Raw genomic sequence first — 27,994 nt, 5'->3', positions numbered from 1 at the left:
GATGGGACTGTCGGGCGCTCGCAAGACGGTTCGCTTTCTTATGTCCATGGTATTGTTACATCGCAGCTGATCAGAAAAAGAACAACAATAAAAACAATAATAGCCGTGGAGGCATAACATAATAAAAAGGGCCTGGCTGTTTTGCATTTTAAATCCGCGCTCTTGAAAAAAGTGTTGTTCTCCACTCGTGCATGTTCAAATCGGAGGAGTATATTAGAGCCGTGCGTCGGCCGGACGTGTAGTTTCAGCGCGAGCGGCAGCAGCACGAGACACAGGAGGCATGATTTTGAGACGAAGTTCAATATTTGCAGGATTTTCCTTGTCTGTCTTTTTATTATGCTTGCGAATCAAGGTACGTGGGAGGCAGCTATTTTAAATTATTTCTGCAAAGAGAGACTTTGTTTCTTAAGTGTCTTTTTTTGTGTGTATCGTGTGTGCAAAGTGAGTTTTCCCTCTTGTTGACTTTTTACATACGTGTTTTACAGTTAAGCTGTCGTCTGATTGATCATGTTTTAAAAATAAATTCTCTAGAGCCGTGAAGGCGATGTAAAGGTGACTTTTTGTAAGGCGAAAAAGTTTTGGAAGCTACTTGAAAAATATCTCGACTCCTTCTTTACAGTACGCACACGCATGCTTACAACTTGTGTAAATACGACGTTGCTTTAATTTAAAGAAACTTGTTCTTTTATGCCATGTGGTGCAACTGAGTCTGACAGCATTTTGTCTCGTGTTCCGAACAGGTGTCAGTGGCCTCGGGACACTTCGAGCTGCAGATCGTGTCCATGCAGAACACGAACGGCGAGCTGCAGAGCGGCGCGTGCTGCGGCGGCGGCGGCGGCGGCTCGCGGAGCAGCGTGGCGGAGCGGCGGTGCGCGCAGGGGGCGCACGGCGAGTGCCGCACTTTCTTCCGCGCGTGTCTTAAGGAGTACCAGTCGAGGGTTTCCGCGGCGGGGCCGTGCAGCTTCGGGGCGGGCTCCACGGCCGTGCTCGGCGGGAATAGCTTTTCACTGAAGAACGCGAGGAGCGACAAGCCCAGGATTGTTCTGCCTTTCAGCTTCGCGTGGCCGGTGAGTCCCGCGCGACACACACCCTCTGTCCTCGTTGAGCGCCCGCGCCGGTGTGTCGCGCGCGGAAAATCTTCTTCGCCTCTCTTGCCGCGCGTGCAGTTAAATCGTCGTGTAATCCCCACCGCGTGCCTCTTTTTCCCCCCCACAACAAAGTTGGCCAGGTCGGTACGCATTCGGGTTAACATCATGGTACATTTACCGGTGCTGGGCAGGAAAGCAGGGAAATAAAAAAAAAAAAAAAACACAGTTAAGATACGGTCTTGTTGTTGAAGACGGCGGGTGGTGTGTGAAGATTACAGATGTATAATACATGTCATTCCGACGATGAGCGCGTCCCTGACAGGCGCTCTGCTGACGAGGAAAAGTTCAGTTTTTAGTTGTCAAAATAAGGGAAATTTTACTGTAAATTAACGGAACTGCTGAAGTAACTTGGTCAGCTTTACTTAGTGGATTTGGTGAAGTCAGTTGTCAGTGGAACAACTGGTGAGGTAAATTCGTGTATGATTATGGTGCTGGCGAACCTGGTGCGGGTCGGTGGAACTGGTAAAAGAAAGTTAGTTGATGAAGATTGGTTTAAACCAGTGGGAACTGAGAGACAGAAGCTGGTGGAAATGGAAGGAGGTGGGGAGCTCAAAGCCAGTGGAAGTATATGGTGGTGAAGGCTGTTGTTGAAAGCTGCTGAAGTGGAAGTTTGCGATGCAGAAAAGCTGACGGATGCCTGGTTGCCCCAGGAGGATGGGGATGATGATTACCGCTTCCAGTCAGTTTCTCACATCTTGATCTTCTTTTGCCGCCTTGTTCTCTTACAGATGATGCCGTAGGTTTGTGAAAAGTTCTGCGGCGGAAACCTCACCGCAGGCTGCCGTGAGCTGTGAGGTTCGTAGGATAACTCGAAAGGAGCCTCGGTTGTGATGGTGGAATGTAACGGACTGATTCGTGGTGTTCGCTTTGCTGTCTCCAGGCTGTTGTTCTGTATTTGCCAAGAAAATTGGAGTCTTTTGTTTTTTTTTTTCTTCCAACTGACCCTTTCGACAGTCAACAGTAACGAACAAAAACAATGAAAGGTGTTCCCTTATGGGGGCCGTGATAGGAAAGGTGTTGTTTTTTAACACTGGAGGAATTTGGCATGCAGTGATGAGGAAGGAGCACTTCACTCATGCACACTGGGGCCATGTACTCTATGTACATGGACACTTTTTGGTCCTTGTTGTCAGATTTTAGCTAAAAAAGATGCTGTTCTGCATTATGGGACACATTTATGCTCTTGCATGTAGTGGATTTTAATGGCACTGTGAAGCGGTCAGTCTTATGTTTGCCTGATTGATGCCAAGGAATGAGTGTGAGTGAAATGTAATATGGTACAATGAAGAAGCATTGGCATCATCATTTTAGTATTGCGTGCTCTGTGTGCATAGAGCGTTTTTGTGAAAAGTTGTTTTATTTACATTTTTCCACATGATCGCGAAAACACAAATAAATAAAATAAATGGAGGGGAATTGTGTGCTTATTTATTTATTTATGGTGGTCTTTCATGACTCAGTTATTCCCAGGATGGATTAATTTACTATTTGAGCCTTAGCGGATTAGGGGTTGAAAAGAAGCATTCTTGGTAATCAGATCATATTGTTATGGGTGGTTTCCCTGGCAACCAGTTCTTGCATATAAAACACCCCACCCCCTACTTTTGGGTCCACCAATATTCCTCTGAAAAGACTTAATTAGACATTGTCATCTTGCATACTTCCTTTTCCATCACACTTCTTCCTAGCAATTTTGGAGCTGTAGGTTATTGCTCAAGCTATTTGAGAGGGAGAAAGCATGCCAGCATATGTAACGTAGCGAGGGCTCAAAGAGAAATATTTAACGTTCAGATTTGTTTGTTTGCTGTAACAGTATTTTTTTTTTTTTTTTTTGGTTCTGGAGGGTGTTACACTACGATTGATGTGGTGGCTTGTGAATAGGGTGAAGTGACTGGAAGTTTGAATGGGTTGCTAGGTAACAGACTTGCACAGGGAAGGAACTGGATGCAGAAGAACTCTGCACCTGCACTGGCTGTGTTTTTTTCAGGAAGCCAAGTTTTTTGGCAACTTGTAGAGCTCTTTTCTTGTTTTCTCTGAAAGAAAGAATGAATGAATGCAAGAAAGGACTTGGGGTATGCATGTGTGTCTCTGTGTGAGGGGGTGCGGGGGGAAGGGTTAAGAAATGCGGGGGGTTGCAGTTGCTAGGGGTGTGGGAGGTGGGTTTCTCATAAAAGAAGGCCATGAATTGATGAATTGATATTAGGCAGTCTCATGGATGAAAGGGGTGGGGGGTGACCTGACAATGGCTTTTCTCCTGAACATGGGTCTTGTTTGGCACTGTGCAATGCAACTTTTAGCCATTTGCTTCATAGGTGAACAGACTGCACAAATTGATTCTAGGTTGCTTTTTTGGCTTGAATACTCAATGCAGTTTAATTTAAATAGTCATGGTGCATATTTGTATACGGATGTATACATATCATACTTTAGGATTTGTGTGTGCTGTCTGTGAGTCTCTGTGAGGTATGGACCTCTTCGGACCTGGTAGATATAGTCATTTTAAACCTGCACAGTAATAACCTAGAATGGATTCTGATAGACAAATTAGATAATCACTAATACTGGCCCACTGGAATAAGCAGTTAATGTTTTGTGTTTATAAATAGAGCATCAGACATTAAAGCACCATGAAGTGACACTGACTCATACTGAAACTGGCCATTGAACAAATATACGCAAAATATTAGGTGCCATGCACCTAGCTTCCAAATTGATAAAAAAAAGTACACACACTTGTCTGTAGTGCCAGGCACCAGTTAGAATCATACATTGTGTAAATCAGTTGGTCTGGTGTGAAACGTTCAGTTGCTGAGTTCCAAAAAATGACTAGTTGAAAGATTGATACTGGTTCTGTAAAAGCTTTGAGATCCTCATTCTAGCCTGAAATGGGCAATTGAAAGACCTCTTGTTCAGACCTGGTATTCAGGATCCTGGCTGTTGTGTCTGACTGGGTTCATAGTATTTTATAATTTTGCCCCAGCACCTATGATGCAGCATATAATAAAACTGCTTGAAATCTTGCAGGCTTGGAAAGCTTTTCAGCAGCAGAGTATCTTGTACCAGGTGTTGGAGGCTGTAAAAGTGGGTGATGCTTTAGACATTCCAAGGGAGATGTGCATGTTCTAAATCGTCTAATACAAAAAGTCTTTTTTTTTTCTTTATCGTCTACCCATTCTTCTTCGAATGTCTGCAAGCCATACTTGTAGAGTTTTAGAAAATGTTACGATGTGACTGCCCAGACAGATTCAGTCACCACTACCGCTAATGTTGACTGAGAACAATGGAGTGTCTGCACCAACCAGCGGTGCGGATTACAGAGCATAATGGCTCTGTCCTGAAATAATGGTCATCCAGGACAAGCAACAGGAAGCAGCGGTAGACTCAGCAAAGATAGGCTTCCAGACAAACAGTTCCATTGCTTTACATAATATTAGCTTCAACGTGTCACACTTGCTCGTAATTTTCTTTATTTCCAGCAGAGTATGAAGGCACGTCAGTCTCATTCAGTGAGAGCCTGCCGGCACTGCCCACTCATTGTTGCTTATCACACAGAAAGGATGTCGCAGGGATGAAGGAAGTAGTTTTGATTGGAGATTTCAGAGGCTTTGGTCACAGTGGAAATAATGACAGGCTTGTTCGAGATACAGCTACAGGGAAAAAAGAACCTTCTCCAAATGTAAAAACCAAACAGGTTTATTAACTTGATTAGACAGATTCATTATTATAGAGGGTTTTTTCCCATGTATATCATCAACCCTGCTTCATTCTGCTATGAAAAGGGATTGAAATGCCATCTTAACTTGAACGTGTTGATGTAGGAGGTTCTTTGTTTATGGGTCCAGGGAGAAAGCCATAAAGTTGGCTAGGAATTCATCGCTATTCTCCCCTCTCCTGCTGTGCCAATCCTTCTGACCTTCGGGACCCAATGAAGTGATTCTGAAAGACTGAAGTGATTGTGAAAGTGCTCCTCTGTTGACACTCCTGGTGCTTCTGTAAAAATGGCCCGTGAGCACAGACGGGGCAACTTCTGCAGATGTGTTCCTGATCCGACCAATTGGTAAGAGATACGCAATTTGACGGCAGGGTGCTTTTCAAAGTCGACTTGAATGTCGTGAGTTTTCTGACAAGCAGGTAGGTGCAACTGTGCAACTCTGCCTGACATTTTACTGTAAGGAGGATAAGTTTTCCCTTTGTATCTAAGTGAACATGATAACAGAGGATGTCCTAAAGTAGGACTGCACGTGAGCTAATGGTCTCTAAGTTATTTTTGGATGGGAACGGGGCAATGTTTATACATTCCCAGATCCATCTGGCTTTCTTGTCATTTTTCTTGACTGAGGAACCCTGCATGTATATATACTGAGGAACCTAATATATTACATGACTGCTGGCAGGTCCACAGTGGGAAGACTTTGGAATGTGTTTGTTGATCCATTCATTTTTTTTTTATTTATTTGCATAAAACCACCTAAAGGTTTTCTTTTTTTTTTTTTTTAATCTGAGACCCCATTCCAACCATAACAATGGGTAATACGTGAACCATAATCTTAACCTGTTGACTTGCAGCCACCTCACTGGTTACCTATTTGACTGCAAATGCTTGTGACATGTCGGCACTTGCGCCAGCTCACTTGCCATCTGAAGTATTTTCCCACAGTTATCAGCGAGTGAAAGCACAGTCCCATTCAGCGGGGTGTGACACATGTAGTTTGGCACTCTTCCCGAGCATAACAGATGCATGGCCAAAACAGCTCCGCGTTGGAAAAGGAGGCAGAAACTGCGCTCACACCTAGGGGCTGTTTACCTTCTTGGTAAACTTTTTTTTGTCTTCTAATTGAATTCAGTGCTGAATGGACCTGGATGGAAGGGTGTGGATGGTTCAGTTTTGCAATACACAAACAGTAGTGTTTTATTTTTTTTTTTTTTCTGCCCCCCCCCACATCTGTATTTGAAAACTGGAGATTGACAGGTCCAAGTGAACAAAGCCAGTGTAGAGGTGTGTGGTGGTAGAGTAGGGGAGGGGTAGTGATTTCTGGTAGACACTGGGCATGACGCGTGAGTTGTCAAGGTTGTGCCTTTTTTCGTCTAATTTGTTTGAATGAAGAAGTCAGAGCAAGAGCTTGAGTGAGGCTTTGGTAACTCCCTATTATCCAAAGCAGCCTCTTAAAGTATTTTTTTCTGTGCTTGCCGAATATTTCTCTGCAAAAATTCATTGATTTGTATATGTCACATATGGCAGGTGGCTGCAACAAGCCCTGCAATGGATGTGGTGATGACCTGCCCCTTGCATCCTCCCATTCCCACTAGCCATCCAATGAACATATGCACCTACTCTGTTGTCCACTGGTGCAGTGTTCCACTGCCCTCCCCTGTCAGTCACCTGATACCGGTGAGAGCCACCGTGGTCTTACGATAGACAAAAGCATTTCAAAGGGGCGCTGAAATAAAGGCGAGGGAAGGGGAGACTCTCCAGGGATGTGACCAAGTAAGGTGCGGTGCGCAAAACCAATTCAGTGGTGCCCCGCTACGCATTCATTTCTGCAGAAAAGAATGATACAATTAAAAACCAAGTACACAGTAGAAGATGCAAGTATCTTGCCAGAAGTTGGAATTTTGGAACTTTAATGCAGGACTGTAGTGACGTGAATCATGAGTTAATGTGTTTTGAGGAGCTCTAGAAGCTTCTTTTTCTCCAGCTTTTTCTATCTACAAGGAGATGAAGCTTGTTGCTACCCAGTGGTCTGATTTTTAAAACCGTCAGAGCACTGTGATTGTTATAAGTTGATTAGTTTCCTATCTAGCTCTGATCTGCAATGCTTTGCCAAATTTATTCCTGTACAGTACATATTAAAAGAATGAATAAGTGAATAAATGTAAAAGGGCCTGCATGCACAAAAGGACTTCCTGTGATGTTTCAGTAGATTAAAAGGACTTGAAGGTGCAGCATGCGTGAGTGGGGTTGAGCTTTTGCATAGAAAGGGTCAATTGAAAGACAGACCACTCTGTGGTGTTTTGGGGCATCCGACAAGGTCAAGCACCATTCAGAATGTGTGCATAATGATGGGGGCCCAATCTTTGTGAACAGATACTTTTTTCTTCAGTTAATTACATTAAACGGCAAAATAATATTCTTCAGTTGCTCGCTGGAAGCGAATCCCTCTAATGCCTTCCGTATGCACAGATTTCCCTAATGTGCTGTGGTAGGACTGAAGCGGGACAGAGACGGGCATGGAGCAGATGACCCTCCAGTCATCCTGGATTTCTGGAAGGAAAACCGAAAAACTAGTTGCAGATTTAATGGTGTTTTGCTTGCTTTTCAGTATTTATATGACCGAGAAATTTTTCTTTTGTTTTTCTTTTTCAGAGGTCATACACCCTGATTGTTGAGGCTTTGGATTTCAACAATGACAGCAGCACCAGTGGTAAGTGTTCCATTGCACAAAATTAAGTGATTGGGTGAAATGGTTTTTGAGCAAGGATGTGGACTGTCAGAAGAGAAACATTAGCCACTGGAGATCTTGATGGCATGGCAGTGGTCTGTGGATGGCACCCATGGTCTCCTGAGATAAAAATGTTCCCTTGAATTTGCAAAAGAAAGTGCTCTGACAGATGGTATGCACAAGAAGAATAGCATATTGTGCATACTGGGAGGTTGAGGGGTGGGTTTACATAGTTGTGATTTTTTTTTTCTATACATGATGGTTATTGACAGGTGCAAGTTTGGTTAAGCCACCACCCGGACTGAGTTATGAAGTATGGGCTTACTTTAAGGTTCTGCCCATTTTCCCCCACCAAGGGAGAAGAAACCCTGAATGCTTTCCATCCTCAGAAGGAAGCTTTTTGTCATTCAGCTTTAGAGTTAAAAACAGGCAGTTTTTCCCCAGTTACTGTAGCATTGTCCATCAGACTTGTTCAGAAGAAGTGATCAAGAAAATTGCAAATATTGCATTAGTTTTTAGCAGATCCAAATCTGTTTGATCCACTGGATCCCTGGATGTAGCCAGAGAATGTTTGGCATATGAGTGTGAAAAGTGCAGGCATACGGTGACCCAGACCAAACAGGCTCTGGGAGGGGGTGAGTGCAGCACTAACAGCAGTCATATGCTGTTTTACATGTAGGAAGTTAGTAGTTATTTAGTGGATCATTTTCTCCAAAGCAACTTCAAATATTAAGGTGCTTATAGTTGTTTGCAAATTTATACAACTACATAATTTGACTGAAGCAGTCCAGGTTATGTTTTTTCATCTACACAGGGTACTAGAGCAGAAGGTGGGATTTGAACCCAAGTCTTTCTGCTGCAAGGTGGAAGCTCTAGACAACACACTTCCTAACGCTTCCTGTGACACTCAAAACACTTGAGATGTTAAAATGAGATCTGTAAGATGAGTAAAAATAAGGTTAAATCAATGTGGATCAGTCAAATATTGTAATTTCTAGGCTCTAATAGACATTCATTCATACTTATTGCAATGCAATACTAGTCAAATATACTGGCTACTAGAAATAGCGCTCATATACGGTTTGCGCAGTACTTTCATTGCTTTGAAAAATCAGCAGCTCTGAAACAAGAATATTCTTTGAGTAGTTTGTTGTGGTACATCTCAAAATAGTGAAGAAGGTACGTTTGTCCAGCTAAAGGCGTGCCAGAGATGACTGTCGTCCTTTCGATTCCAACTAGCGTGAATGCACAGCTTGACATGAGTTATGGTGTTTGTGCAAAGACCCATACATTGTTATACAATTGAGAGAAAAAGTTTTTGAACTCTGAAATTTTTGGGTTTCTGCACAAATGGCTTTTAAAATATAAGTCAAATAAAGGCAGCCTCATTTAACAAAAAACATACACAACATTTTACATTACTTTATGTATGTGACCCCTTACATTTAGTAACTAGTGGAACTGTCTGTGTTGTCAGTCACCTCAACCAAACACTTTCAGTACCTGCTGATCAGACAGGCACAGCAGAAGCATCTCCTCACTCAGGCCACACGCCACAACCTAGCATCAACCCCCCAGTTTGTGTGAAATGTTACCGGTCTCTGTAATTTGACCTTTTCCCCATTAGTGATAGTCAATGAAAGTTGCCCACCCATCCAAATGGACTGCCCTCTGTCTTGTCATGCATCAAAAAGCACAGGCTGAACAGAATTTGGTGGTGGATGTGAGCTAGGAGGGGTGAGGGTCAACGCTGTATGGACAGGGAGATCCCAGCATGGTGGAGCTGAGCTTTGCTCAGCATCTCTCCTTGCCTGGCCAAGCGGAAAAGCTCATTAAAGGGCCATAGCCCCTCAGGCCAGCAAAACCTTTCCGTTTGGATCCCACCCCCCCTTCAGCAGAGCTCCCAAACTGACCTTATCTGTCTGCGTGCCAAGGAGTTCAGGGAGGAGAGGATTGTGGGAATGGCACTGTGACCTATGGAGCAGTGTGAGAATCTGCTCACGTAGGCTCGCCATTGCAGTGAAGGCAGTCCAAGGAATTCTTTGAGTTTGGTGCTACTTCGGTACTTTTACTGTTCATTTCAAAAACTTTGGTTACAGAACTAGACACAAGATTTGTGAGTATAGTTCTCACAACTTGAAAGGCATACGGGAGCTGTGTAAGCAACAATTTCGTTGCCACTGCAGAATTTAGTGATTTGAAACAATACAGTTAGTGGTTATTGCAGTGAACATGACTTTGAAGGTTATATTTTAAACTGATTCATTTAGCAAACACTTTTCTACAAAGTAACATACAATGATTACTAATTAGTTCAATAATGACCCCTTGTTGAGAATTTCACTGTGCACATTTTTGCCTGCAGTATTATTAAATAAAACATGCTGCTTACGTGACCCTTTGACCCATGTAAAGGAGATTCTGTCATATTCAGCACATTTCTGCAGCTCTTTTATTTTACATAGAAAATTGTTTTTGTGTAGTGTCCCTTAGAAGCTAAGTGGACTGAGAGTGCAGGAATATGTTCTGTGCCAAGCTAACAACAGCTGAATCCATTTTTTTAGCTGCAACCACTGACGGTTGTTTTCACAGGTGTTTCAGGGGAGATCATTGAGAAGGCTGTTCACTCTGGCATGATCAACCCGAACCGGCAATGGCAGACCCTCAAGTACAATGGACCAGTGGCCCAGTTCGAGTTTCAGATCCGGGTCACCTGTGATGAGCACTACTATGGCTTCGGTTGCAACAAGTTCTGCCGACCGAGGGACGAGTTCTTTGGCCATTACACCTGCGACCACAATGGCAACAAGACCTGCCTAGAGGGGTGGACTGGACCCGACTGCAACACAGGTACTAAGGTCCATTGTGCTCAGCATGGCTGAAGCCACAACTGTTGGAAGCGAGATAGAGCAGGACATGACAAAACAAAACACCTACAAACTTAGATCCATGACCACAAAGGGCAGCAGGTGGCCTAGTGCTAAGAGTTGACACATGTACTTGAATGACCAGGCTTGAATGACCTCGTGATGTAATAACCCTGAACAAGGTACTTACCCTGAATTGGTGCAGAAAAAAAATTACCAAACTGTATAAATAGGTCAATTAGTGTAAGGAGCTTATCACTGTAAGTCACAAAGGAGAAAAGTTAAATGAGTAAATGTAAATACTTTTGTACGTTTGAATTGGTGCAGTGAATATATTCGTATGTACTCTATATGGGAGAACACTTTTCAAATTGTACACTTTATTAATTATTAGTTTCCTTGCATAAAAGCAGCTGCCGAGAACCTCAGTAATGTGATGTCTAAGCAAGAGAAGACATAGACCATGGTAAATGTAGCAGGCCTGACATAGAGCACAGTGATGTCAGAGTTTTTGAGAGCGCCCAGGGTAAGCCATCTCCTTGCCGCTTTGACTGCCGTGTCCTGCAACAGCACATTTTGTCCGCGTCACGTATTTGTGGGAAGCGGGCAGGGAGGGCGGGAGCTATTGTTGCGAGCTGAATTGATGGATTTGCGGGCGCAAGTCGTCACCTACCACCAGTGTGTTTCCAGCAGGATGAGGGCAGAGCTCAGATCAGTCTTGGATTTTGTAGGATTACTGCCCTGGTGGAAGATTAGAACATTCCCACGAGTGAGGGGCTGGGGTGGTGGGCAGGCGTGGGGTGGGCTGTATTTGGGGAGAGGAGCTGACATCACACTGATTCCCTCTCTCTCTCTCTTTCTCTCTCTCTCCCTCCATTCAGCAATATGCCGGCAGGGCTGCAGCGCAGAACACGGATTCTGTAAATCACCAGGGGATTGCAAGTAAAGACCTTTTCTTCCAACATATCAGTTACTGGTTGTGCAAAGGCCATTTTATTTTACAGTTTTCTGAAAAGTTTCATTTGAAATGATTTGTGAAAACAAATTCTTTTCCAACTACCTCATTATTTTTAATAAGATACTGTGTATATATACATATATATTATATATATATATAAAATGTACTGGTATAATAGAGGTGGGTAGTACTTAACAATAGTCCTTACATGTGTTCTTCTTTAGTCGTAGAGCCTTATAATGAAGTGAGGCATTTTCAGAATTTGACTTTCCTCAGCGCCACGCTTTTCTATATAGGCATGTGGTATGCGGAGCCATGACCCTGCAGTGAAAGGTCATGGTTCGAGCCGTTAAGCAACACTGTGGTTTTCCCTGGGTGCTATGGTTGTTCTCCACCCAACTTCAAGGTTCTTTTCTGTGGTGGGAATCATTTTGGACACTAAGGCTGGAACTCTCTATATCCTTCAAGGTAACCCCAGTGACACAGGCTGCTACCCAGGATGTGCTCTTGAGTTGGATTAGCCTGAGCACCTTGCATTCCCCACACTAACTGCACCACAGTCTTCGGTGTTGAGAACTTGATAGCAAGCTTAGAATCTCATCAGAAGACACTGAATTAAAGCTTTCCTTTTTTGTTTCAACTTTCTGGCCACACATTGATGATGCTCCTCTGATACAGGCCAAGTAATGATGGAAACCAGAAACAAGAACTGTCAGGCTGACCCTGAGCAGTTCCACGATTAGTCGGGCAGAGTTTGGTAACTGCAGCTTGGAACATGCTTTTTCCAGCAATATGCCGAGATTCCAGACAAAGTTTACTCTTTCTTTTGTCCTTTTTTAGGCATGTTTTACTGCTTCACGAATTAAGGAAAATACAGAGGCAATTACTGTTACTAAAGCATTTGGGTTAAGTTATTTAAGTTCAAACCGTATCGCCATCAGAGGACTTGCAGCTGACCTTTATGGCACGGCCAGTGGACCCTTCCTATTTAGTGAGGAAGACAGAGCAGGCAGGCTGTGACTGGAAGCCGGGAACAAACGTTTGTAGGAACCTCCTGTATGATCTGACCATCCTTAGTGCATGAAGCTCTGTGAATACCTTGTGTGGATGCTGAATGGGAGATAAGCGTTGCAGCACTTTCATCTACCTCAATGGTCAGAGCTGACCATGTGTCCCGTTGACAGTGTCACACCTTTTACTGAGTCACCTTGCAGCAAGCCCTTGCTAGCAACTCAGATGTTATGCTATGGATATCATCACCCCGCTCTCTGTTGCCAAATATCCTCGCCTTTAGAATCTGGAGAGCACCCTACTGTGAACCTAAGCTTTGCAGGTAATTTGCTCTTGCAGCATATGCGCTTGCTGAATTCTCATGAGAAAACAAATGCTAGCATCAGCACTGAAAAGCTGGTTTGCCCTGTATGCGACAATGCTTTTTGGATAAACGCTTTTTTTGACTTGCATCATTTCTGTTCCAAATCCACGTGCCTTTTTAAATTAATCACTTTTCACTGGCACATAGGATATGGAGCCAGAGACATGTTGCTGCTGGTGAAAGGGACTGCGTCAGCTTTTTTTTCTCAAAAAACATAGTTGCGTAGACTTTTGTACAGGTTTGCAATGAAATGTAGCACTTGCGTTGCTGAAATGTTTCAAAATAACCAAACAAAGAGGCTTCGACACCTTTTACGGATTGGTTGAGGTACATGTTGAGACTTAGGGTTCATGGGGAAGCTGGGTGGGGTAACCCCAGCGGCTCTGTGCTTGCAGGTGCTTGTATGGCTGGCAGGGGGAGTACTGCGACAAGTGCATACCTCATCCAGGCTGTGTGCACGGCACCTGTGTGGAGCCCTGGCAGTGCCTTTGTGACACCAACTGGGGTGGCCAGCTGTGCGACAAAGGTAGTCAATCCCCCACAACCCTCATGCTGCCTCCGTATCATTGCTCCGATGGTCAAATCCACATTGCATCCACTTTCCAGTCAGCACATCTGCCTTCCCTGTTTTACCTTTACTCACTCTGTTTATCTCTCCTGTACCCGTTATCCTCAGATCTGAACTACTGCGGCACCCATCAGCCTTGCCTAAATGGTGGTACCTGCAGCAACACAGGGCCCGACAAGTATCACTGTTCCTGCCCTGAGGGATACTCCGGGGTCAGCTGTGAGAAGGGTACGTACCTTCATCTGTGAGGTACTCAAAACAGGGTCTGGGGCCTCCTGCATCTTGCCACCGCAGCACTGCAGTATTTTCTCCATTAGGTAATCCAAATGGACAGCGTGTTACTCAGATTTACAAATAAATGTCTTTAATTCATATTAAATCAAATGGTCAAACTTCAGTTTTGTTGTATTCAGTCACTACTTTCAAATAGCTGCAATATACATAATGTTTGTCTTTGTGACATGTGACTTCACTAATATGAAGTCAGATTTACAGCATATCCTATTTTATTTTTAACAGTAAAAATATACTTTGTACTTGTAAACCTTATATTTATGTAGACCATTTAATGCATATTTCTGCAATAAAAAGTATTGCAAACTAATGGTTTTGTGTTTTTTTTTTAACTATATTCACATGCTTTAAAGTTAATAACAACCTGAATAATTAATGATTTAAAAAAAAAAAAAACTTTGAAATCTATTACTAAAGAAAGTAATGGTTTTAGGTTACAATTAAATTGTATTCGTGCTCGAAGAAATAGCTTAAAGTTAGACCAGATTCCACTGGAGATTTAGCTTTGATTCTGCCAAAGTAGTTTTGGAAGTTTTCATGCTGTTCTAGGATGCCAGTATTAATTCCTGATCAGAAACCCAATGAATGAAAGGGATGCTCATCAAGCATGATGTATTTGCGCACACATATTTAACAGAAGGGTTAGTGTAAACAGCAGAATCAAGCAGATTCTTTTCATTTTACAAAAGGGAAATTGAGATTTTGTTTATAAAAAGGAACACCTCTGGCTGCTGACATTTGTATTGCCCTGTTATCATACTTGCCCTTTCCTGTAGGGAGGTTATTGAGGTGTTAATGATGAATACCAGTGGACTGAACTGTAGTGTCAGGAGTGCCCACACATATATGGTAGCTGTCATATCACCCCTCTCAGATACCTATTCGTTGAAGAATGTGTATAATTTATTGACATCAGGGGAATATGTACTGACTTGAAAATTATATAGTGATTCCTCCACCCTTCCCCATGAGAGGTATGTTACGGTGCATCGGTTAGGTCAGCTTAGAATGAAAGATGATTTCCTGCCTGCCGGGAGCTTCAGTGCTGATGGGAATGAGGTGGGATTTTTTTTTTTCCCCTGAATGAGCTCTGTGGTGTTCTGTGTGGTCCTGGATGCAGAGGGCTGCTGGGACTTGGGGTTCTCCCGGCTGTGTGGGTGGGAGGAAAGAGAGATGGCCTTCCTCGTGATCTGATCTCAGAGTGTGAAAAAACGTGGCTGTTGAGCAATATTTGGAGACCACGCTTCAAGCTTACCGAAATACTTTGTTTTATTTCTCTTTTTTCAATCTGAAATCTTGGGTTTCCCATCTCCGCAGCTGAGCGTGCCTGCATGTCTGACCCCTGCTTTAATGGAGGTAGCTGTGTGGAGACCAACCATGGCTTTGAGTGCAAATGCGTGCCTGGATGGAGTGGCCCCTCCTGCTTGATCAGTAAGAACCCCCACATTCAAAAACACTTGTGCACCCCCTACCTGGTGCATGGGGTCACCCAGAATTTTCCTTGTCATCATCCACCTTCAAGCCTGACTCTTGGTCCTCTCTGTTAGATGTTGACGACTGCAACCCCAACAACCCCTGTGGTCATGGGGGAATCTGCCATGACCTGGTCAATGGGTTCAAGTGCAGCTGTCCTCCTCAGTGGACTGGCAAGACTTGCCTGATTGGTGAGTCTCCCTGATTTTGTTTGTGTGTGTGTGCGTGTGTGTGCATGTGTGTGTTTGCCCTTTGTAGCTGAGAAGACTTCAAGGGCTGGTTTTAAAGGAGAGCTGGCTGCAGCGCTGGAAGGCTGTGTTTATTAAACGGTGTATGGGATGAGACCACCTTACTCAGTGATACCCTGCATCCGTAGGGTGCCTTGGGGGTCAGGGAGGAGGAGGGTGTTAGCATCAGCTCAACCTACTTACTTCTTAAAAATGTCCGCAAGTCCATTTGAGGCAAAATGAAGGGTTTCCAGGGCTTATCAGAATGCCTGACTGCCCCCTTTCAATTTAATCCTGGTAGTCCTCCCCTCCACCCCACATCGCAATTGCTCCCCCCACCTCTCTCACTCACTTGCTCATTATGTACAACCGTGGGCGGCTTGTTTGGGCATGTTTGTTTTTGATTTGGGCATGAATGACTCTTCCCCCCGGCAACCGACTGGGGGCCAGCCTCATTCGTGGGCTAAGGGTCGTCTGGGGCCGAGGAACACATTCCAGTGTAACCTCTTTCTTTTGACTTGTGTTAGGGCTCCTCATTAGCTTTACTGCAGTAAATCAGACTGACACTTTCATTTTTTTGCACCTCTCTTCTGTCTGTCTTAGATGCCAATGAGTGTGATGGTCGCCCCTGTGTGAACGCCAACTCCTGCCGCAACCTGATTGGTGGATACTTCTGCGAATGCATCCCTGGCTGGAGGGGACAGAACTGCGATATCAGTGCGTTGAAAGGCCCTGTATGGCCTGGTGGATTGGAATTAACCAGTGTATGTTTTTGGAAAAAAATTAGTTTCACATTACCCTACTAATCATGTGATGTTCATCAATTTTCTCCACAGATATTAATGACTGTCAGGGACAGTGTCAAAACGGTGGAACTTGCAAGGTACGTTACTTGCTCTGAAACTAAATGACGAAGCGTTTATCGGTTTTGCCTAACTCTAATTTTTCATTTAATTTCATTGTTTAAAATCTGTAAACATAACACTTAGTACACATCATCTGAAACCGCTTGTCCCATGCGGGGTCGCGGGGAGCCGGAACCTAACCCAGCAGCACAGGGTGTAAGGCTGGAGGGGGAGGGAACGCACCCAGGACGGGGCACCTGTCCGCCAAAAGGCGCCCCAAGCAGGACTCAAACCCCAGACCTACCGGAGAGCAGGATCCTGTCAAACCCACTGCGCCACCGCACCCCCATAACACTTAGTATATATCTACAAAACCCTAAGTGTATTATTTATTTGTCAAAATATAATTAATTTTTTGGCAGTCTTTAGTAAAAACAATCACCTCCCACAACCTTAAATTGCCATAAGCATTTCTTGTTATGTATGTGAACGTGGTTCACACACACACACACATTTTCAGAACCGCTTGTCCCTTACGGGGTCACGGGGAACCGGAGCCTACCCGGTAACACAGGGCGTAAGGCCAGAGGGGGAGGGGACACACCCAGGACGGGACGCCAGTCCATCGCAAGGCACCCCAAGCGGGACTCGAACCCCAGACTCACTAGAGAGCAGGACTGCGGTCCAACCCACTGCGCCACCGCACCCCCATAACACTTAGTATATATCTACAAAACCCTAAGTGTATTATTTATTTGTCAAAATATAATTAATTTTTTGGCAGTCTTTAGTAAAAACAATCACCTCCCACAACCTTAAATTGCCATAAGCATTTCTTGTTATGTATGTGAACGTGGTTCAGTAATGAGTAATGTTGTATACATGTTTGCCTTGTCTTCCCTGTTTTTTTCACTGCCTTTGTCTTGTTTCTTTCTTGTTTTTAAGGATTTGGTGAACGGCTACCACTGTGTGTGCCCTCCTGGCTATTCAGGCGAGCACTGTGAGAAGGATGTCAGCGAATGTGCCAGCAACCCTTGTCTGAATGGTGGTCGTTGTCAGGATGAACCCAATGGGTTCCACTGTCTTTGTCCGCCTGGCTTCTCTGGAAACCTCTGTCAGGTAAGCAGTGGCACAAGTCGCATCAGGTGCAGATTAGACACCTCCGGGTCTTTGTGGTCTATTTTTATTTCTCTTCTTTGTTGATGTAGATTTCCTCCCTTGTGGTTTCCGTGTTCCCATTCCTTGTCCCGCCTACTTAATGGAAAGCCAAGTGTCTGCGATCTGAAATTTAAAACCAGAAATTGTGTTGAAATTATGAGGCTCCTTGGTTGCTTTTGAAATGCATCTGAGGCCTTTCTCATTTGCTTCCTCCATTGAGTGTTTTGTTTACAGTGGGCTGTGCTGGTAAAAAAACTGCCACATACTGCTTTTACCTGTTTTACATCTAAAGTCACTTTCTCCCTTTTAGCTCAGTGTCGACTACTGTGAGCCAAAACCCTGTCAAAATGGAGCTCAGTGTTTCAACCTTGCCACAGAGTACTTCTGCAAATGCCCTGAGGACTATGAGGGCAAGAACTGCTCCCATCTGAAAGACCATTGCCGCACAACACCTTGCCAAGGTAAGCTTTTTTCTGTGTTTCTCCCCCCCTTCCCACAGACTAATGAAATAATTTTCTTTTTTTATAGTCTATTTTTCTGTAAAATTCATCCTTGAGTTGTAGACCATCTTGATTTCCTACATGTTATTATTTGCTGTGAAGAAATGGAGATTAGCACTTGTAGATTTCTGCCTGAGGGCTTCTTACCCAGGGTTAGAGTTCAGATTTCGTACCTTACGAGCTCCATCTGGTAGAGTGCCTTTGACAGAATTCCCCACCCACTTGAAAATTGTTTTCAATCTCAGAACATTTCCCTTCCTCTTCTGTAATCCAATATATCCCTGGACTTCTTTTCCTCTCTATCTCAAATTAATTTTTCCAACAACCCAGCAAGCACTTAATGGCTCTGTGTGTGTTCCTGTGGGTAGGATCTTTGTAGAGTTTCGTTTTGGTGCATTATGGGTGAATACAGACTGGAGGTCAGACCAACCACAGAGCTGAATAACTCATGGGACTTCTCTCTATCCCACCCCTCCTTTTATAGATGAAACAAGGAGAAGAAAAGTGGGTTTCAGGAATGAAATATCCCTCCTTTGTAGGAATTTTGGCTATGGCAGGAATCATCTCTGGCTGCAAAATTACTCTTTAAAGCTGCAGTATTTGTCCCTTTAAATGTGTATTTTGGATTTTTTATATTAATCCAACAATTTTTCTGTTAGAATTTCACAGTGCGTCTGCTGCTACCACTGAAAACTGTTTTATCCTTGCCCTGCGTTGCAGTGATTGATAGCTGCACGGTAGCTGTGGCCTCCAACAACACACCGGAAGGTGTGCGATACATCTCCTCAAACGTGTGCGGCCCCCATGGGCGTTGCCGAAGCCAGGCTGGGGGTCAGTTCACCTGTGAGTGCCAAGAGGGCTTCACTGGAACCTACTGTCATGAAAGTAAGTAGTAAGAGCTAGCCTGTGGGGTCCTTTTAAAACCATTCTGGCCTATACTCAACTCGAGTCCACAGGTTGCCAAGGATTTCATGGCAAGAGTAATGGTGAGAGATTTATTCTGAGATTTTTGGAGCGCTTTCTGTCAAAGGAATAGGAAAAGTTCTTGGTAAACTTTCTTAGTGTTTTCAGTGATTATAATGGTAGGAATCAAGATTGGCTACTGTGCCACACTCATCAAAATTATTTTATTTATTCATATAACTGACTGTTTTCTCCTAAGCAACTGACAGTGTAACCTACTTGACAATTATTTACCTCATCTATATAGCTGGGTAATTTCTATTGAAGCACTTTTTAGGGTAATTACTTTGCTACAGCTGGAGTTGGGATTCAAATAGCTGTTTTGTTGTGTGCAAAGTGGTAACTCTTACCACTACTCTCTCTTAGGTGTCTAAGGCCTCTGATTTTTTTAAGGCCCCTCTTAGGTAGCTTTATTTGTTAAGAAGGTTGTGTACCTAGTACACAAATCCATTTCACCTCATACTGGGGCTGAGGATTGGCTACACTCAGTAGAAGTTGGTAACTGACCCCTAGGTGTCTCTGACTGGCTATCCACCTGTTTAGCATGCTTGGCGGGGTGGTTTTTTGGAGGCCTGTGTGCCTGGTTCATTTTAATCTTGCTGCTTACTTCCTGGATTTTGAAATGAGCATCTGTCAGTACATATGAGGAAAACAGAAGGAGAAGGATCAACCTTTGTGGTAATCTAAGCATTTGACCTTTGAATGTGATTCGTCGAAATTGAACCCCAAAATTGAACTGTTGTCATTGGCAAAAGTGACCATGGTTGTAGGTACTTCTCCTAGCTGTGGCCTTGTTTCTCTTTGTATTTTGCATATTTTACAAGTGCCATGATTGTTTTTCCCTGTTTGACACTTCTCCAGACATAAATGACTGCGAAAGCAACCCCTGTCGGAATGGTGGGACATGCATCGACAGAGTCAGTGTGTACCAGTGTATCTGTTCAGATGGTTGGGAAGGAGTTCACTGCGAGACCAGTGAGTTGTCTTGTGCTCTGTTTTTTTTCCTCTGTTTCTCTCTCCCCTCTTCTCTTCTGATAATGACTTCAATGTGGGACCAGGACTCAATTGCGGGTTCTAATAACCTTCAGAAGTATCAGTTGCATGCAATGCAATTGGAACAACCTCTCCTTTCTAGAAGTAAAAGGAGTAATGTCCTTTTGCTTCCTTTCCCTTTGCTCTCAGATATCAACGACTGTAGCGTTAACCCCTGCCAAAACGAAGGTAGCTGTCGAGACCTGGTGAACGACTTCTACTGCGAGTGCACAAATGGCTGGAAGGGGAAGACCTGTCACTCCAGTAAGCCCTGCCTTTTTTGGTTGTCACCATGAGACCTGCACTGTCACGTTTGTTCATGTGTCAAAGCCTTCTTACTAGAAACTGATGACATCTGCCCCCCCCTTTTTTTCCCCAGGGGTTAGCCAATGTGACGAGGCAACCTGCAACAACGGGGGAACATGCTACGACGAAGTAGATACCTTTAAGTGCATCTGTTCTCCTGGCTGGGAGGGAGCTACCTGCAATATCGGTAGGTCCATAGAGGGCATCCTGGAGAGACTGCAAAGCAACTTTGAGCATAACCCACCCCTCTCTGCCTACCTCCTACCTTCCCCATTGCTGCCCATCTTGCCTTTAGTGTTACATTGACAATAATCATGTTAAAAAAACCTTTAATCCAAAAGATTATCTTTTCAAAATATTAGCACAGCAGTGAAAACACTCCTTGCTGTTAAACTAAGCCCCAAAAGAAGAAGAAGAAGAAGAGAAAACATTAGATGTAGTTAAGGAATAGAAGAATCAAATTATTACCTCAGCAGCTCTGATCTGTTTACAGGGAAAAAACTTGTTAATGACCTTCTTTCCACTCCCTCCTCTGATAGCTAGTAACAGCAGCTGTCTGCCCAACCCTTGTGAGAATGGAGCCACCTGCATGGTTAAGGGTGACTCCTTCACCTGCATCTGCAAGGAGGGCTGGGAGGGCGACACCTGTACCCAAAGTGAGTGTCCTTTCTTTAGGGCTTCACACAAGTTGCAGTATTGGAGGAAAACAACAATGCGGAGGGGTTCTTTGAGTCATTCTTATCAGGAAAATAGTTCATTAGTGAAGGGGTTGGAGAGACTGTACAGACGTTCATCTCATGGTGACCCTATGTCCTGTGCCTGGGCTGTTGCCACCTCTTCCACACATTTGTTGGTTTAAAATTGAGAATAGTATCAAGCAGGAAAAAAGGAGCCTGTGCAGTTTTATATTCCCACGTCTTTCCTATTTATTATTTTCTGGCTCAGCGGTACATCTGCCTGCCTGTTTCCAGTTCCTTAACTGATTTTGCGTGGAGTTTGTGTAGTGTCACTTCTTGTGAAATTACACTGTTGAATTTTCAGGATTAGTTAAATGTTGGAGTCAGTAGACACCCAATGATCAGGGGGTGCAGCTGTGACGCGGTGAAACAGCTTATGCAACTGGTGACTCGTTTTATCTCTGTTTTCATATTACTTCTATTCGATCTGAGTTAAATAGAGCTTTTTCTTCTGCAGATACTAATGACTGCAGTCCACATCCATGGTATGTCGCTCCCATTGTTTTGTGCAGAAAACACAGTTTAAATGTATGGATGAATGAATTTATTGCAATGCATAATTCAATAAAAATTCATAAAAGCATAATTTAAACAATGCTAATTGGATTGCCTGTGACAAACTTTGTAATTTTTGCTTAACCTGAATATTAACATGAACTTCTTTAAATTCCTATGAACTTCCTTTTTGAAAAATATTGGGCTGTTTTCTATGAAAACACTGAACTTTAGCATTTCTTATGTAAATGAAAACTTCTCAATGCTGACCATGTCTCTGTTGGCAGATTCAAGACTGAATCTGTGATTGTGAAGGCTGGCTAACTCTGACTTTTTCCTCCCTGTACAGCTACAACAGTGGGACCTGTGTGGATGGCGATAACTGGTACCGATGTGAGTGTGCCTCTGGCTTCGCTGGCCCTGATTGCCGGATAAGTGAGTATTAACCCCCGCAGAGCCTTGGATTACACATCCCTAATGCCTGTTTAAGTCAACTTATATCGCAATCTGTTGTGAAAAGCTGCATTTCAAGGGTCTTGTGGGCACCTGTAGAGGGTTAGCTGTTCAGTTTAAAAAGCCTTGGACTCTACCAAGAGTAGTGTAAAGTAGAAGTTAAATTTTAAATCTAAGGCAGTATTCTTGTCACATCTCTCTTTTTTTTATATCATATCATTCAAAGATTAATAAGAAAAACATTTACAGTGTTGTAGAAAGCGTTTGGGGTTCAGGAGCTATTGACTTCCTGATTCATGCTTCAGCGGTTTTCATTGAAACAGTTATAGACCAATTTGTACAAAGTAAGTCTTGGATCCTATATGTCTGTTTGTTGTTAGTTGTTTAGTCCGATTAGTATTTTCCCTTCTTCAGATGTAATGTGAAACAGTGGACAGACCCACTATTTTAAATCTGATTGTCAGCAGAAGTCTTGAAATAGTCTCTGCAGGGCATAATTGTAGGACTTACTTTTTAAAATCAGAGCACTATCTAGGCTGCAATGTGACAAGGAAGTACAAGTAAGTGTTAATTGCCAAGAAACAAAACAAAGACATTGCTTGTTTCTTTTCCAGATATCAATGAGTGTCAGTCTTCTCCTTGCGCTTTTGGCTCCACCTGTGTGGATGAGATCAATGGCTACCGCTGTCTTTGTCCCCCAGGCAGAACTGGTCCCAGGTGTCAAGAAGGTAAGACCACATCGTTGACCTCAGGTCACTGGGCTAAGTATGTTGGTCGCTAAGTGTACAGACCCAGGTGCTCAATGCGCCCTGTTGATTCTTACCCCATAGGATAAGCTTAACCTCACCCAATCAGGTTTACTCCTTTGTCCCAGCTGAGTTCCATGACAGAGTATAGGATCTTCTATCATGACATGTCAGAAACATTCACATTATAAAACAAGGCTTACATGGTTGTTTAGTTGCCCTAAAAAGCAAAATAATTAGCATATTCGCGATTATTAAGTTTTTACCTACGTATGCCCCATTAAATCTCAGTTTATATTAAAAAAAAATTTAGGGGCATGTTTATTCATTGTTCATATGCAAACATTCCTTGACGAAATGGATGATTTGAAACCATAACACAGTAACAGGTTCTGGAGTCAGAGGTTCGACTTAATGGGCAATTTCTCTGTAGCCGTCAGTTTGGTTGTCAGTGGTACAAGTGTTTCCTCTAATGTTGCAGTTACTGGAAGACCCTGCATCGCCAATGAGCGAGTCATTGCTAATGGATCCAAATGGGATGTGGACTGTAACACATGCTATTGCCAAAATGGGAGGGTCTCCTGCACCAAGGTACTGTAGAAACACTCATTTTCCCTACACCCAAAACGACTGGAAAAATACCTAAGATATGAATTGGCGGTGATTCCTTCCAGTCACTCGTTGGTCTTTTCATGCATTTCTGATGATCTTCCATAGATGTGGTGTGGTCCCAAACCTTGCTATTTCCATGGGAAGGGACGCAGAGACTGTCCTGTCGGCCAGAGCTGCATCCCCATCAAAGAGGAGCATTGTTTCGTGAAGCCTTGTCCTGGCCAGGGGGAATGCTTGCCCCACGGCCCACCTCCGGCTCGTCCCAAATGTCACCCAGGTTCAGGGCTCCCAGAGAGCAGCTGCGCCAACATTACTTTCACCTTTAACAAGGAGACACTGCCTCAAGTGAGTTCTGGCTGCACAGTGGGGGTAGAGTGGGTATTGTCAAGCAAGGGATTAAATTTAGGCAATTTCAGTACTGGCTCCACCCATCCAGGGAGAGCCCTCAACCCCAGACAAACAGTTCACTTTGCTTTCGGCCAGAAGGGTGCTTTTTACAATCTGCCTTTGGAGTGAATCTTGGTGTGCAGTTTTTCCTCCTAAGTGTTAAGTCCTTAGTGCCCAGCTGCTGCAGAGAACCTCCAGTGCTAAGAAACGCATTGTGGAGATTTTAAATTTGCAATAAATTGTCAACATGTGATGTGTTCCAGTCAGCTGGCATGATGTCCAGTCTGTGTTCTCTTACAGAGGCATGTTTTGTCTAATGTTGGTGCTCCTCCAAGCTAAAGCATTCCTAGGAAAATATGAGTGCAAAAAAAATGAACTGCAGTAATTCTCTTGTGGATGTAATGTGAACCTGTACTTGTTTTAATCTAGGGGTGGGACAACTGCAGTCCTCACGGACTACAGTGTCTGGGCTTTTTCCGTTAACAATTGATTTACTTCTGGAACACTAGGTGAAGTTCCTACAGAAATAATGAAATGCAGCCCTGGAGGACAGAAGTTCCCACCTCTGTTTCAGGGGTTTTCATTTCTTGTCTGGTGGCAGGGTCTGCTATACTGGTTTTGTTAGCCTTTTGAGCAGTCATGACTGGTTAAAGTCATTGAATTCTCAGTGGACTCATTCACCAGTCTAACTGTTTTTTTAGGGTCTGACCATTGAGCAGATCTGCAGTGAAGTGAGAAACTTATACATCTTGAAGAACCTCTCTTCTGAATATTCTGTGTCCATGGCTTGTGAACCATCACCATCTGCCAACAATGAGATCCATGTAACTATAGTACGTATACATTTACATTTGTTTTTTTAGCTGGTGCTTTTCCCCAAAGAGACTTAGTTTTAAGCTACTTAGATTGATTTAAGCTATTTACACAACTCAATAATTTTTACTGTATCAATTCAAGGAAAGTGCCTTGCTCAAGGGTCCTACAGCTGGAGGTGACATTAAACCTTAGTTCTTTGAGTGTAAGGCATCAGCTCCAGAACACTATGCTCCCTGTTGCTCCTAGTTATTCATTGCCTCAAGCATTTAGTTTATATTCTTTTGTAATTGTGATAATTATTCATGTTAATTTTTTATGGAGCATTTACAGATTTGTATATTCTTGCAACATTACATTTACATCTATTCATTTAGCAGACGCTTTTCTCCAGAGCGAAGTACGTACATCTCAGAGGAATACAATTTGTGCATTACCTTAGGACGTTACATGTCAACAGAGCAGCTGTGTCATTAATTGTGTAAACTATGTACACCTCAGTCAACAGAAGAGCAGAAGCCAGACAAGACCCCCATCAAGGAAATCACAGATAAGATTGTTGACCTCGTTAGCAAGCGCAGCGGGAACAACACCATTATCATGGCGATAGCAGAAGTGAGAGTACAGCGGAAGCAGACCCCTGACCCGCCTGGTAAGAATGGAAATGCCTACCAACAGTCTTCTTGCTTTTTTAAACGTGTGACCTATTTTGGCATAGAAAACCTTAACAGTGCCAGTGAAGCTGGAGTTGAAGCCCAGAGGTTGACAAGGTTTTCATTACAGGCTTGTTAGCTGAAAAGCAGGAGAGTCTGCTGTAAAACAAAAAGCATGCTGGGTAGCAGAGAGAACATAGATCAGACATTGGATGACCACTCCCTTTTCTCCTTGCCTTCGTCTTATTGGTGTTTAGATGCTCAGTATCATAATTTCTCAGAAATTCTGTGTATTTCTCCACTCATGAAGGCTCGGAGAAACCTTTGGTATTTGAAACTGAATCATTCTAAACTATCATTTCTGTTGTTGTGTTATGTTGAATTTATTGAAAATACTTTGACTTGTGTCTTCTTAACTGCCCTAGTCATTTGCTTTTATCATTGGTGACATTAGCTGGAAATTTATCTCTGCTTGGATACTGGAGTTTGGAATTATAGTTTCCTTGTAATCATGAGATGAGTACTCAAACTGTTGACAGGTTTATTTGTTATTCTTATTTGGGTTAGAAATGCGGATATGAATTACAGTGCATGGGCATCAGTTTGGAAATCTTAAAGGCATCCCAACAAATGTTCATGCATTACTGTATTTCTAAGTTCCGTGGTGGTGAAGGCAACAACAGGCTTTACCTCATAGGACTTACTGCAAAACACTGCACTGTATGACACGGCCCTAATATAACCTCAGTCATGCTGCACTGGCACCATTCATATGTTCACGGACCCTCCTGACCTGAGTGTTCTTCTCCTGTGTGTCCAGTGAGCTATCTGGTGCCCTTGCTGAGCTCCTTGTTCATTGTGACGTGGGTTCTGGCATTGAGCGCAGCTTTCCTGTGGTGCATGCGCCGGCGGAGGAAGCAGAGCACACATGGTGGGGCAAGCCATGCTATACCACCACCTGAATGCAGCACTGCAAACAACGTGCGCGAGCAGCTCAACCAGATCAAGAACCCCATTGAAAAGCATGTGCTGGGAGGTGTGCCAGGTGTAAGGGACCACAGTGACAAGAACAGCGTGGTTGCCAAGGCACAGGGCTACAAGCCTGAGCCAGAAGATGAGAACGATGATGATGGGGGGAAGAAACATCCCCCAAAGGCCATGTTTGCCAAACAACCGGCCTATACCCTGGTGGACAGGGAGGACAAGGCATCAAAAACTGCCCAACCCCGACATCCAAACTGGATAGACAAGCAAGACAACAGAGACTTGGAAACGGCACAGAGCTTAAACCGCATGGAGTACATCGTATAGCAGATAGCGGCCTCGCCTTGCAACAGGCCTACTTTTCTGTAGGCTGAGGGACTCGCAGTGTAGTTGATAAGAATTGTTGTCATATATTTTTGACTGAGGTTGCTATTTGCATAGAATCCCTGTGTTAATTTAAGTTTTGACAAGCTGGCTTACACTGGCAGTGATCGTTGCTGTGGTTGGCGGGATGTATCACGTGCTGCATTTCACTGCTATGCAAAACTAGTTTCACATGCCCTTTTATAAACCAAGATGCTGATGTACTTTTCTGGGTATCTTTAAGAGTATTTAATTTTATTTAAGTTTTGTTTCTTGTGTCGGACACTTTGACAAGTGCTGGTGAACCGTCATGTGTTTTCTTAGGTAAGAAAACAATCAAAGAATGTAGCTAAGAATTTTGAGTATTTATCTGGGCTCAATAAGGTTGGTGGACAACTAGTTCTGTATTAAAACGTGTATTTGCAGCTCCATACCACAGCAGCCATCGAAAAGTTTATTATTTATAATTTTTATGTTGGGGGGTAGGGTCAGGTTAATGTCAGCAGTTGCTGCCAATATGAAGAATTTAAGTGTCAATTTAGACCACTGTATAGTTATGTAAATATTTTTTTTTAATTAATCATTGTGTATATTTGATTTATTAACTTAATAATCAAGAGCTTAAGTATCATTCTTTTTTATTTATATGTAATGTTTAGATCTGAAGGTTTTGATGGCTTTGTGAGCTTACAGCATCTTTTTTAATGAAATGTCTCATGTTTCATAAATGCCAAAATTTGAAGTGTTTTTAAAAGACATTTTATTTTTTAACAATAGGCATTTTTGTGCCAGGGTTGGGGGGTCTAATGTCAGTTGTTTAAAACCATTTCAGTTACATCACATTTTGAAAGTACTGAAGGCATGTAAGAGAATAATTTTGTTATTTTGGGTTTCAGAAAGCAAAGACAAACGCATTTGCTTGCCCCAAAAAATAATGTCTAAGAGAACAAACTATTGCTTTATGCATGTAAAACTTCTAATCAAAGGAGTTAGGAACAGAATAATGTTTCGTCCAGTTATCGCATGTAAAACAATCCCCCTACTTTTTGATAAATTATTTGATTTTCTCAGGTTTTTGACTTGCATATTTTTTGACAGCAACTTACAGATTCAAGTTTTAACTAACTTTTAAAATTTTCAGTGGTCAAGTTCAGTACTTTTATTTCTTTATTTTTATCCTTATTTCCCTCAGTGGAAGAGTTAGGGCTGAGATGCGTTCTTAATATGAGCTTTGAGGCTTTTAGTTTTTTTTCAGATCAACATTACAGGTGGCCTTTGGATTGTTAAATTAATGCTTTCAAAAACCCATAAATGGAAGATTATTATTGGTAAACAGAAACCCTGCCTTGTACTTATTAGCATAATGTGATAAGCTAGATTATGAATACTTGAACAGAAAGAGGGGCCCTTGGGAACACTGTAGAACTGCAAACAGATACACTGCCTTGCAAAAATGGGACTCTGCTTTTGCTGTGCACATTTTTAAGGCTCTTAAAAACATGTTAATCTCAGCTGTTAACTCAAGATCACAGAGATACTTCACATACTTTGACTTTAGTGTTAACTTGAGGATGAATCTTTTTTTGAGGTGTTGTTC

At 43.1% G+C, this 27,994-nt stretch overlaps 1 protein-coding gene across 1 annotated transcript; it reads left to right on the top strand.

Annotated features, from left to right (window-relative positions):
- Positions 1 to 7: 7 nt before the first annotated feature.
- On the top strand, positions 8 to 27,994 carry LOC108933797 (protein jagged-1b-like). Its single transcript, XM_018751127.2, has 26 exons — positions 8 to 352; positions 741 to 1,067; positions 7,513 to 7,570; positions 10,181 to 10,438; positions 11,337 to 11,397; positions 13,184 to 13,314; positions 13,465 to 13,584; positions 14,968 to 15,081; positions 15,198 to 15,314; positions 15,954 to 16,067; positions 16,187 to 16,233; positions 17,141 to 17,314; positions 17,664 to 17,814; positions 18,574 to 18,738; positions 19,678 to 19,791; positions 19,999 to 20,112; positions 20,228 to 20,341; positions 20,694 to 20,810; positions 21,349 to 21,376; positions 21,736 to 21,821; positions 22,454 to 22,567; positions 23,067 to 23,176; positions 23,303 to 23,542; positions 24,286 to 24,417; positions 24,899 to 25,049; positions 25,871 to 27,994. Exons 1-26 carry the CDS (start codon positions 281 to 283, stop codon positions 26,359 to 26,361), a joined length of 3,720 nt encoding a protein of 1,239 aa, XP_018606643.2. The 5' UTR covers positions 8 to 280; the 3' UTR covers positions 26,362 to 27,994.

This window comes from Scleropages formosus, chromosome 16, assembly GCF_900964775.1.
Source record: "Scleropages formosus chromosome 16, fSclFor1.1, whole genome shotgun sequence".
In the NCBI taxonomy this organism is placed as follows: Eukaryota; Metazoa; Chordata; class Actinopteri; order Osteoglossiformes; family Osteoglossidae; genus Scleropages; species Scleropages formosus.
Note: the sequence above shows the minus strand (reverse complement) of the source record. Positions and strands in the feature narration are given on the sequence as shown.

What these genes read in the sequence shown, in the direction of transcription:
- LOC108933797 (XM_018751127.2), top strand. Translation starts at nt 281, where the DNA reads ATGATTTTGAGACGAAGTTCAATATTTGCAGGATTTTCCTTGTCTGTC. An exon ending in TGGCCAGCTGTGCGACAAAG is followed by an intron (nt 13,315 to 13,464) that starts GTAGTCAATCCC and finishes CGTTATCCTCAG; the next exon opens with ATCTGAACTACTGCGGCACC. An exon ending in TGGCCCCTCCTGCTTGATCA is followed by an intron (nt 15,082 to 15,197) that starts GTAAGAACCCCC and finishes CCTCTCTGTTAG; the next exon opens with ATGTTGACGACTGCAACCCC.